General features: G+C 41.3%; 1 protein-coding gene across 2 annotated transcripts in view; it reads left to right on the top strand.

Moving 5' to 3' along the window:
• Positions 1–13,427, top strand: part of LOC124116867 — a 185,770-nt gene that overhangs the window by 140,606 nt on the left and 31,737 nt on the right. For both annotated transcript variants that reach the window (XM_048398132.1, XM_048398131.1), the window contains exons 7-9: positions 9,975–10,063; positions 12,044–12,131; positions 12,632–12,859. In XM_048398132.1, coding sequence (XP_048254089.1) covers positions 9,975–10,063; positions 12,044–12,131; positions 12,632–12,859 — 405 coding nt within the window. The remainder of the gene's footprint in view (positions 1–9,974; positions 10,064–12,043; positions 12,132–12,631; positions 12,860–13,427) is intronic.

The following is a 13,427-nucleotide window of genomic DNA, read 5'->3' as shown; positions in this document are numbered from 1 at the left end:
AAATCTGTTTTTGGAGTTGGAAAACGGTGTTGCCACAATATTTCAAGAACTAATCGCTGGATTGTCTTCATATTTGGTACTATGGTGTATATGGCGGGGGATATTTCGTCACTCTGTGACAAATACTTGTTGGCTTTGGATCAGCAGTCGTATTAATTTGGAGACGCATTAATTTCCAGATAGCTTAGTGTGCTGTTAAACATAAAGCAAGCCAAACTTCCTTAACAGTCTGCCTCGGTCCAGGTGAGGTACAGCAGCCATGACTGTGAGTGTGGCTGGAAGTGAGGGGGAGATGAGTTGTCCATCTGGTGGCACACATCTCCCAGATGTTGAGGGCTGGGCTGGAGGAGGGGCTGGGCTGGAGGAGGGGCTGGGGGGCTGTGCCTGGGAGATGGTGAAGTTAGAGGTCATTATGCAGGCTGTACTGGCACGTCTCTGAAGTCACGGTAATTCAAGAGCAGCTCCTTTCAAAAATTGGTTTAAGTCACAGGGAGATTTGATTATTTTAAGACATTTCTTACCCCAAAATTTAACCAGATTTCAATGTTTGTTAAAACCTGTTTTGAGCAAGACTTCCATTAACCTCTTCTACTTAACACATGCAAGTTTTCAAAATGTATGTAGAAGTATAACAAAAAGAGGCCAAGAAAACATTTGGGAAAAGTTTCAAGAGAATTTTATTTTTATTTTGATGATTGTAGTTGTGATGATGATGATAATGATGATGGTTGTGATGATGATGATGATGATGATGATGATGATGAAGCCAGTGAGTGCTACATTGGGCACATTACTGAGGAATGTTTACGTGACGATGACAATGATAGTGTGGTTATGGTGTGGTGATTATGATGGTGATGACGACGACAACGATGATGATGATGATGAAGCAAGTGAGTGCTACATTGAGCACATCACTGAGGAGTGTTTACATGAAGCTGCCTGCCATCCAGCCAGGCCATCACTCAATCCATGGTAACACCAGGCTGTTGCTTTCTCCTCCCTACATCATGCTGTTTTGATCCAAGAGACCAACAGGTCAAGGTTAACTAGAAGAATCTGTGTCTTGAAACAACACAGCTTGTTACGATCAAGGGATGAACTTGTAACAAAACTGAGGGATTAACACACCCAAAGAAAAAAAAGTATTGATGGTTATGATACAAATATAGATTTCTATTACTGTATTAGGCTGTAGGGTGCATAGCATAGTGGGTAAAGTGTTCACCCATCACACTGAAGACCAAGGTTTGTTTCTCCCATGATGGATATGCGTAGGGGGACAACCCTGTGCATCAATATTTTTTGATACAGTCACAGAAGAATAAATATATTGTTACATAAATAATATCTACTATCTTGAGGCATTTTGATGGACTGGGTTCCTATCTAAACCATGTAAACAGCACACGCTTCACGCTGTAAACATTGTTCACATATTGATGACATACAAGGTAGTCTTGTTTATCCATACCACCCATCTCGCAATCTGAAGTCTCGATAGTTGAATGAAGAAGTACCATTTGGACAGCAAAGATATATGTTATTTTGGCCCCAGTACGCTTTGCAATATCTATCACAATACAGCTCTCCACACTGCAATGTATTGCGATAAGACTTATGTGCCAATACAGCAGTAGAAACTAACATCTTCAGTCCACTAGTCCTTATAATGATCACATAATGCAAAACCCAGAAAAGTGGCAAATTTCTACTAGTCCTTATGATACCTTAACTTTTGGGCAGTTTGCAAGGACTACAGGACTAGTGCCAGTTTCTAACACTGCAATACACCAACCCTAGATATGTGTTCTTGGCATCCCCAAAGTGATGGCTGTAAGAGTAGAGTCATACTTAGTGGTTGTTGATTGCTGTAAGAGCAGAGTCATACTTAGTGGTTGTTGATTGCTGTAAGAGCAGAGTCATACTTAGGGGTTGTTGATTGCTATAAGAGCAGAGTCATACTTAGTGGTTGTTGATTGCTGTAAGAGCAGAGTCATACTTAGTGGTTGTTGATTGCTGTAAGAGCAGAGTCATACTTAGTGGTTGTTGATTGCTGTAAGAGCAGAGTCATACTTTGTGGTTGTTGATTGCTGTAAGAGCAGAGTCATACTTAGTGGTTGTTGATTGCTGTAAGAGCAGAGTCATACTTAGGGGTTGTTGATTGCTGTAAGAGCAGAGTCATACTTAGTGGTTGTTGATTGCTGTAAGAGCAGAGTCATACTTAGGGGTTGTTGATTGCTGTAAGAGCAGAGTCATACTTAGTGGTTGTTGATTGCTGTAAGAGCAGAGTCATACTTAGTGGTTGTTGATTGCTGTAAGAGCAGAGTCATACTTAGTGGTTGTTGATTGCTGTAGGAGCAGAGTCATACTTAGTGGTTGTTGATTGCTGTAAGAGCAGAGTCATACTTAGTGGTTGTTGATTGCTGTAAGAGCAGAGTCATACTTAGTGGTTGTTGATTGCTGTAAGAGCAGAGTCATACTTAGTGGTTGTTGATTGCTGTAAGAGCAGAGTCATACTTAGTGGTTGTTGATTGCTGTAAGAGCAGAGTCATACTTAGTGGTTGTTGATTGCTGTAAGAGCAGAGTCATACTTAGTGGTTGTTGATTGCTGTAAGAGCTGAACTTTAGACATTCCATCCAGACAGCTGATTATAGTGATGTAGCGCCTTTTCCTTGCGGCATTAAACAACAAACGACCAAACTGGAATATTGCTAACAGCAGAGTAAAACTCACTGATTGATATAAATTATGTTCTTTGCTGAGAAATAAAACTATCATAAGCGTGTTTTTGTCATACCTTTTGATGATACACAATAATAACGTGATGTTTGTTAATGCCACACCGCAATATTCCAGCTATATGACGGTGGTCTGTAAATAATTGAATCTAGTCCTGACAGTCCAGTGATGGAAATCATAAGCATTGATCTGGGCAATTGGGATACAATGACATGCATCAACCAAGCCAGCGAGCCTGACCACCTGATGCCGTTAGTCGCCACTTACGACAAGCATAGTTGCCATTTACGGCAAGCATGGGTTGCTGAAGACCTATTTCTACCTGGATCTTAACGGGTCAGGTAATAACATGAGTTGATGTGGGATAGAGACTGTTTGTAGCCTCAGTGTATACACACAACATCAAGGACAGATGTGTGTGATGATGGCATCCCTTGTTGTCCGTCCCGTCACTTGTCTAACAGTTCCTTCCTGTCACAGATACATGAAAGTCTGTATATCTGAGAATAGGACTTTCTGATTGAAGTCAGCTCCTCTTAGAAACAGCCACTAGAGGTCCTCCACTTGATGTGAGGCAGTAATAACTTCCTGTTTCACGAGTCGTGATCGGTGATCGACATCAGTCAGGCTCAACATGAAGTCACTCCCCGCTACACTAAGAGTAACCAATACATTTGAATCAAACTGAAGTTGTTGTTAGGAGAAACTCAGTTGACATTTGGTTTAAACCAGGTCCACATTTCACATCACCAACAAATAATACAACTAGGAGCCTGTGTTAGAGAATAAGAAATAATCATCGAGCTTCGTCAATTATTTATTATGTATGTTTTCTATTTTAGTTTTAAAAATCTCTATTATATCATAACCATAAATACCTGTTTGGGCTGACAGTCACATTGTAAAATCTTTAGATTTTCAACAGACGTCCTCTCCACTGCCCACATGTCTAATAGTTGTGAGGATAACCCTCTCCTTTCCAGGAAATGGAACAAGGCGAAGCCAATTTCCAACCATCTCTGTTTTATCATAGAAATAAGGTTATGTAAAGGAGAAGTCTTTTGTTTGTGTTTCTTTAATCGACAGAAAATATATATATATAAATGTTTATTACCATCATTTAACAGTAGTTTTAGCTCCCTTAACCTTACTTTTTTATAAAAACAGGTTCTAAAATAACCAGCTGCAAAAAACGTGAAAGAGACAAAAAACTCGGTGGTGAATTTTTTGGCTCCAGGTCAGATGATTACATAAACATTGAAATGTCAATTGGAGGGTTTTGTGTCCAGATAGAGCGCTGCTGTTACATAGACGGGCTGTAGTACAACAAAAGATGGGACTATCAACATACCAATCAGACAAGACTTTCCATCCATGCAAGGATTTCACAGTTTCCTTGACTCGTAGGACCCCCATTTGAGATAGAACAAACAGATGAAGTCTCCCACTCTGACATGGCTGCATCTCCATGACACCCACTCCCTTGGCAGCAGGGTAACACACACTCATAGTGTTCCATGCTGGTACTGCTGACCTCACAACTGTTTCAGATTGTATAAACATGTTAAGACCCCAGGTTAAATTGGAATGAAATTGAAACAATATGTTTTGTTGTACAGTGATTGGAAGTATCTTGTAGAGTTTATATCATGGCAGAAAAAGGTGATTTTATCGGTTAAGTGTGTTTGTTATTTTTTTTCAAATTAAATGAAAAAGATGTCATTGTGTGTGTTATTTACAAGAGAAATGGAACTTTAAGTGTTTGAAAATAATAGATTACAGCTTTAAGACATTCTGTTGTTGTCACAGAGTTTAAGAATTTAATCTTTCCTGAAAAATGTGCAATATGTTTTTTATCAATGGAAAAAAAATTCCCAGTGACTACTTATCCCTGAATATGATCATTCCGAGGAAGTTTGTTCTGATTAATTCTTCTGTCTGAAGGCTGCCACAAGGTTAAGTGTTTGTTTCATGGATAAGATACAAATTGGATGGAATTGTGGGTATTATGTGAAGGAAAAAACACCAAACCTTTTGTTTCATTTTCACAGGTATTAAATATGATTCTACCATGAATTTGAAAATTACCTGTTTCCGATTGGTCATTCAGAGGTTGTCAGGTCCCTCTGATTGAAACAGCTGATTTGACAGCCGCATCACCACAGAAGCTAATATTCATGGAATAGTACTTTTTTCAGTTGTCGGTAGATATATTTAGTTATTACATCTACAATTATAAGTTGCAAATGCGAAGTTGTGGTTACTACAATATTCAAAGGATGTGAGGCAATATGCTGCAAGTTTGGTTCCAAATTCAATTTATCGCAGATAAATCTACATGTAACCTTTGTGTTTAAATGCCCTACTTTAGAAATTCGTCTGGGTGGTCCCCATGAGGATTGGGGGGTTGGAATTGGTTCCCTTGGCAACCTATGCTGGTCTTAAGGCAACTAAGTGAATTGGGTGGTCAGGTTGAGGTTCACGGAGGGATTGCTGACTATGGCGGTAAGCAGCAAAGAAACATCTCATTTCTGATTAAGACCCAAGATAGACATCATAAAAGTAGGCATGAGAATAATGTGTGGGTTGGACAAATATATCCTGATGTAACCAACTTGTGATAAGAAGCTGTTAGAATTTGTCATTACTGTGGAAGGCCTGACTGACTGTGTGTCATTTTACCCTGATGACAGAGATCACTCTGAAGCACTTGTCCAGACCTTGTTGACATACAGACTGCGGTGTAAATGTGCTGACTGCGGCATAAAACAATGGCTGTTGATGTGTTGCACCTGCAGGTTAGATTGTCCTGAAGCCAGTGAGTGTACCAGGCCTGGGAGGGTGTGATTCATCCCTTCTGTGTACTGGGGCCTGGGAGGGATGGAAATACTTGCCTCTGTTAGACGCATCAACACATTCAAGTCTCTCTGTTCCACTGAATTAGCACTCACTCTTTATATAGCGGAACTATGCTGTGTAATAGCTCCGGTATGAGGAGCCCGAATAGATCACACTTCTCGGCCATTACCCATAGGGCAGGCAGTGGATGGACTGGACTAGTCATACCAGCTTAGTGGCTGTTGTGGACCTGAATAGTTGTGCTTGTCGTAAGAGGCGACTAACGGGATCGGGTGGCCAGGCTTGCTGACTTAGTTGATGCATGTCATCGGATCCCATTTGCGCGGATTGATACTCATGATGTCAATCACTGGATTGTCTTGTAAAGACTCGGTTCTTTACAGGCTGTTGTCATATAACTTGAATATTGCTGAGTGCGGCTTTAAGCAAACACTCACTCACTCACTCACTCACTCACTCACTCACTCAGGTTGTCAGGTATTTCATTGACGTGTGACATGTTAGGCTATTTCTGCAACCATGTTTCTGTCTTGGAGTAGATCCAGCAGTTGCCCTGTGTGTTATGGATGGTAATGGGTTGTGACCGTTCGTTTAGACAGCTGCAATATCATTACAAATCTTCCTGTACCCAGGGCATGAAATGAAGCTGTGGTCATGGCAGGATGCCCTGTGATTACTCCCATCTAGACTAACATCTAGTCTCTGAAATGAACATATCTTACAGTAAAAAACAATTATCTTAATATGTATATATAATGAAAAGAAGCCCATAGACTCCGTTCATTTTCCTGGTACTGCAGTATTCTAGACTCACCGAACATTACAGACTTGCATGGGCTGTGTTGGATATATTTGTATCAGGGTCTGCAGTAATCTAGATTTGCCAAACATTATAGACTTGCATGGGCTATATTGGATATATTTGTATCAGGGTCTGCAGTAATCTAGACTTGCCAAACATTATAGACTTGCATGGGTGGTATTGGATATATTTGTATCAGGGTCTGTATGACAGACTGACTCCGGTCCTGAGCTTGGAAGGAATTGCCAGTTGTATTCCCCTCAGACCTACCTCATGAGGAGCCCGTTCCTATTGTCTATGGTCGCAAATAGTCAAAAGGAGGAATTATTGCATTCCAGGATTTTATTGAACAGTTCCAACATAGTATATGACTCCCAGTGATGCAGGTCATCAAGAACTGATTCCAGCCAGTGATTCCCTGGTTTACACAGCCTAGTGTGATATAGCTGATATTCTCCACATGATACATTCTGTATTCCTCAGGCAGACACAGATCTCAGCACTATGATGTATGTAATGGTAAGCTATACAAGTTTAATGTTTGTCCACGCCTACGATATAATTTGTGTATCTGCCAAGGGTTATTCTCAGAAAGGTGCGTCAGTTGAGTGGAAATGGTCTATTCCTTGGCGCCCAGCTCTGTCAAGCCTGTTATTGCAACAAGACATGGTAGGCCCAAAGTGATATAACATGGAGGTCTACCTTAACCAGACTGGAAGGTATTCTCAAACATTCACCATTATCTGGAGGACCTTGAATATCCTCTCTTTGTCACAGCAAAAGTTGATTTTGTGAACTGAAGTTGATTTCATACTTGTTTTCTTCATTCTCATGGTATACTGTTGTTGTTCACAATTTCTTTTTAAGATCAAAATATTTTTATATTTCAATTTTGATATGCTGTTGTTACTTTTATGTATTCAAACATTTCAATTGTCAGTCTAAAAAGGTTTTTTTTCTTTTTAATATTCTGCTTCCAACATGCAGTGACAAAAAAAAGGTTTCAACATTATTTTGTCATTTTGACGGATGAGATCTGTGATAAAAGGTATAAATATCCACCCCAGAAACACTTCACACTAAGTGGTTGTCAATCTTTGAAATATGGTTTGCAAGTGTTCAGTTTCATCTCTTTGTTAGAGTATGACCTGTTTTCTTGGTTCTGGAGGAGTGCAGGATGCGTGGATCAGTTTACAGGAAAGTAGCATGCCCTGTTTCACTCACTTCCTCAAGTATCGCCTGCCTTGTGGTGGGGACGGAGCTCCTCCATGGGTGGTGTGGAACCCGGGGAACCAAACAAGGCAATATATTACTGGGTGTACTTACTCACTGAGGGGTCTCACTCTAATGGAAATGCCATCCCAGACACCAGTCTGATTCCACCATGGACAAGGTGTCGCTCAGGCATACCGAGACTTGCACAAGTCTCTAAGACAAAAATAATATTAGTTTAAATCATAATTTCTAGATTATATAAATAATAAGAACAAGTTGTCTATATGAGACTGGCGTTCTTAGTCCTTTGTCCACATATCTAGACTTGCCTATTTCAAGGATAGAATTACTGTTCACCCATGGACTTATTCAGTAAGCCTTGGAACAAGGCTGAGGCATCCCAGTCCATGACAGTTTTGTGGATCGTTATGTAAAGTAAATTCTCTCTGAAACACAGGTATGGCGCTGGCAGACCGAAGGGTCATTGTAAAATTGGATTTGAACCCTCAATAAGCAGATTCTTATGAAACATGAGTGTGTATCTTCCAGGGATGGGGTATCCCAGATTTTACAGCAATAGCTGCTCTCACCGAACACCTTTTTATATTTCCCACATTCAGACCATTCATCATATGGTGGCATGATGCTTAACACTATGAAAAACTCACACACTCACACACCCACACACTCACTCACTCACTCACTCACTCACTCACTCACTCACTCACTCACTCACTCACTCACTCACTCACTCACTCACTCACTCACTCACTCACTCACTCACTCACTCCTGAAACATGTATGAAGGATCAGTTACAACTGCCCGTATTGCCCCATGCCGACACAGAACCCAGAGAAATATGTCCAGATTGGATCTCGAGACGTCAAAAGTCCTGTGTCGGCTCATGAAGAAGCAGAACTAATTGTTTTCTCACTGCCACCGTGTACAGTTGTCCTGACAGCAGCCGTGCAGTGACACACTGAGATACTATCAGCCCTACAACTGTCACTCTGTTTTAAGGGCTGCTGCAGTATCTGTGCGAGGTGATACCCAGATTGAGTGGGGCTTGACACAATCTCACTGCAGTAATTGCTTCTTACTTACAGCTGGTCGAACAACACAGACGTTATTCACAGAATGTTTCAGCCATGTTTCAGCCAAGACAGTTCACAACTACTCATTGAAGGAACCCTAAATACCATCTTGTAAACTTAACCAGTATTTTAGAAATGTGTTACTCTGGGATGGGTTCCTGATGAAGTCAGTGACCTTTACTATGGCTCTGTCAGTAGTCTTTAGCGTAACAGACCCGTGAAGATCCGGGCTAGAATTGGTCATCGATCCCAATTGCGTGGATCGATGCTCATGATATCAATCACTGGACTTAACTGATAAGCTACAAATATTTAAACTAAGATGTAAAAAACAAGAAAAAAAACATGAATATGGAAATCAATTTTTATTCAAATTTAGCAAAATACAAGGACATGTGACCAACTGGCCAACTACAATTCGGATTGCGATCAGAGAAATACATTTTTAAAAAAGGGATACATCATCGCTCATTCACTTGTCGGCTGCATTCTCATTCGTCGCCCTCATAATCTTTTCAAACACAGAATCATTGTAAAACAGTTGGAAAAAATCAATAGCACGACTCTCTTCACTCACCATGTCAATAAGTATTCTTGGGCCCTGTCTCCTCTTCAAAATCCCTCATGTCTCCACCGTTGTTGTCCCTCTGCCACTCCCATTCTTGAAAGTTGGGGGGGTGGGGGATGGATACACATTATTATTCCCGATAAATTCGTTATCAGACATCTGATCGCTATCCGAATCGTAGTTGGCCGCCATTACGCTAGATTTACCGATTCAAGCAAGAGAATATACCTGTCGCGAAAACACGTATCCTATCCTCGATTTTCGTGCCATTAAGACAGGGAATTTCCATGGAATGAAGTGTCATTGCGTCTAGATCTCGTTTCTATTTTTAGAACGAGATTACACACGAGAAAGGAAGTAGAATGAGCGATTTTGTAAACACGTTCATGCCGCCCGATTCAGCGGTCAGCCGTGTGAGGGACTTGGACAGTAGCTGCCTGATTTATCGAGCATCAGTGGACTGGGCTATCGTTTATGCTGCCTGATAAAACAGGCAGTCGGGGCCAAACGGTTAAGACATTCGCTCGTTTCAATTTCCCACATGGGTACAATGTGTGCTGCCCATTTCTGGTGTCCCCCAAAACACGGCATAAAACCATACACACTCACTCACTCTGTATCCACCATTTGTACTATTACTGATGTAATGTTTTCATTATGTCAGTATACATGTAAGTGTCTGTGTGTTTCAGGGCGGAGGCATATTGCCGGTGTATGATAGCTCCTCCAGCCTGGAGTCCCGATGTAGCAGCAGCAGCATGAAGATACGACACCACTCCAGGTAGGTAGATGGTAGACAGACTATCTGAGTCAGTAGATGGTAGTCAGACTATCTGAGTCAGTAGATGGCAGACACACTACCTGAGTCAGTAGATGGTAGACACACTACCTGAGTCAGTAGATGGGAGACACACTACCTGAGTCAGTAGATGGTTGACACTACCTGAGTCAGTAGATTGTAGACACTACCTGAGTCAGTAGATGGTTGACACTACCTGAGTCAGTAGATGGTTGACACTACCTGAGTCAGTAGATGGTTGACACTACCTGAGTCAGTAGATGGTAGACACTACCTGAGTCAGTAGATGCTGGACAGACTCCTCTTGGTCAGTAGATGTGTAGACACATCACTTCAGTAGATGAGGACAAAGATACGACAGTCATACTGGTGTTGCAGCTGCAGTGTTGTGTCATGGAATCAGATGCTGAACATCAACATCATGGAGTGGCCAGCTAATGGGCTCGCTGTGTGCATGTCACACACGCTGATACATACAAATCCTGATGGAATAACATTCCAACACTTACAAAAGCTGCATGTGTTAAGTAAAGGCTCAACTTACATAACAAACACGATCTGCGGCATTACGTAACGGCAGCAGCTACCCCTTTTACATCTGCGTCCGTCCACCTGGGGTCTGTTTAATAAGTCACGAACCAGGAACTAATAATAAGCTAGGTCCACGAAGCATCTGGTGTGTTTAAAAGTATCGTTCCTCTGTCTGTGTGTGTGTGTGTGTGTGATGTGTGTGATGTGTAGACAGGTGAATGTCCTCAAGCCTGGCTGTACCAGATGGGCACCATCGTTGTATCTACAGCTGTGTCAACACAGCTAATGGGAAGGTAGCTGTGATTTTGTTTTCAGAAAGTGATTCTTTGGCAGAATCTTGATTCTTGTGAGTTTGCAGAGTACATGATACAGCAGTAGAAACTAACAGTTTTAGTCTCTAGTCCTGAAAAGGATGGTGTGTAGAAAAAACCCTTAAAAAGGGCACATTTCTATTAGTTCTTAGGATAGCTTAACTATTGGGCAGTTCGACAAGGACTAGTGCTAATTTCTAATGCTGTAAGATACTCATTTCAAGTTAGTAATTATGTTACTGTGGTTGTATGACAAATGTGTGATGGGTCGTTTGAACATCCAGACTGACAGTGAGGCCAGAGTATACAATGGAACCATACTGGCTCTAGTCTTCTAGTCTTAGAGTGCTGAAGTTAGACCTTCTATGATGTCTTTATTAGACCATAGTGTAGGTATTAGACCATAGTGTAGGTATTAGACTATAGTGTAGGTGTTAAACCATAGTGTAGGTATTAGACCATAGTGTGGGTATTAAACCATAGTGACAATATTAGACCACAATGTAGATAGTAGACCATAGTGTAGGTATTAGACCATAGTGACAATATTAGACCATTGTGTAGGTATTAGAACTCAATTGTCTAAATTTACTCAGTGTCAGTTTTAGACCAGTGTGCTAATATTAGACCATAGTGAGAATATTAGACCATATGGCCAAATTTAGACCATAGTATCAATATCAGACCATTGGGCCAATTTAGACCCTAAGTCCAATATATGACCATGATAATTTTAGACCAAGTGTCAATACCAGACCACAGTGTTGATAGTCTTTTATTAGACCAAAGGGCCAGTATTAGACTATAGTGCCAAATTTAGATCATAGTGCAGATATCATGCTACAGTGTCGATGTTAGACCATAGTGCAGATGTTAGACCATAGTGCCAGATACTGCCAGTATTATTCCATAGTGCCAGTATTATACCATACAGCCAGTTTTAGACCATAGTGCCAATTTTAGACCATAACGCAGATATTCGCCCATAGTTCAAATATCAGACCATAATGTCAATTTTAGACCATAGCAGAGATACTAGACCATAGTGCCAGTATTAGACCCTTATGCCAGTTGTATTTGACTGATGAATCATGCTCACCATTGTGTCTTCTGTCCACAGTGGAGTGTTCGACGGCTCTACACGCTTTCCGAAGCTGGAGGAATGTGCTCATTTCCACTATGAATCGGTTGAACTGGGACCTCTCGAGGTATGTGTGGCAGCTACCGAAGTAACCAGGGTGATTCCTGGCAAGGTGTCGTCTCCTGTACCCATGCTTGTAGGAACCCATTGAAATGGAGATTGGATCTCTCATCTTAAAGTGAACCTATAGTTATGAGGATATTCCGATGATTGATTATAGTTGATACTTAATTGGTAACTCTTTAACGATACGACCCATGGGGTAGAATAGGTCTTCAGCAACCCATGATTGCCCTAAAAGGCGACTATGCTTGTTGTAAGAGGTGACTAACGGGATAAGGTGGTCAGGCTCGCGGACTTGGTTGATGCAGGTCATCAATCCCAATTGCGTGGATCGATGCTCATGATATCAATCACTGGATTGTCTGGTCGAGACTCGATTATTTACAGACCGCCGTCACATAGCTGGAATATTGCTGAGTGCGATGTTAAACAACAAACCAACCAACTCGAACGATGCAACCGTCGTGTATAGATGGTGCTGTAGTCCCTGGTTATCTACCCTAGGTCCAGCTGTGTGAGGAAGATCGGGAGAACTACCACCACAATGAGGAAGAGAATGGAGAATACTCGTACCTCCTCCGCGTCAAGTCCAGCGACAAAACGTGGAACGTACGGCGGACGTATGGCAATTTTCGTATGCTGGACCGACAGCTCCACAAGTGTATCTTCGACCGCAAGTTCAGTCATTTGTCGGAACTACAGAAAGAGGTGGACTCCGGCAAGAACAACAAGGTGGGTTCAACATCAGAAATGAAGCAGGACAGTCATGAAATACTGTAAATCTTGAAATTAACGCAAGTGTGTATTAAATGCGAAAAATGCGAAAGGCCTTTGTGCACATTATTAAACATCGCATTTATATTGAAATGAGACATTTTAGATAGCAGGAATACCAACTTAGACATATGCTGAAAAAAACCAACTATGTATTCCACACTACTGTTTATTGAGCAGCACTTGTAACAAGTATATAAACATTGTCATTCAAACACTAATTACGTCCTGTGAATTGTCACTGCTTGGGTCAAGACAAGTGTTCTACTCACTTATGTCATCACTGATCACACCTGAAAGTCCAGACAGACGCCACCCATGCAACACGATGTTTTGTTCTTTGCAACTGCGTCAAAGGCCCACACGAGCCAGCGCACATGTATTGTTTTAGCGGAAGTACTCTAGTCAGCGCTAATAAGCAGTGCTATTTAGTGTGTGATCGGATTAATGTAAGATTGGAATCAGGCGAGGACTCTCCTGTAAACCTCACAGAGGACATTTTCTTTAGATAGAAATCTACTGACGC

Source organism: Haliotis rufescens, unplaced genomic scaffold (genome assembly GCF_023055435.1).
Source record: "Haliotis rufescens isolate VD_foot unplaced genomic scaffold, xgHalRufe1.0.p SCAF_18, whole genome shotgun sequence".
NCBI classification, from domain to species: Eukaryota; Metazoa; Mollusca; class Gastropoda; order Lepetellida; family Haliotidae; genus Haliotis; species Haliotis rufescens.
This window is presented reverse-complemented; position numbering and strand designations above follow the sequence as displayed.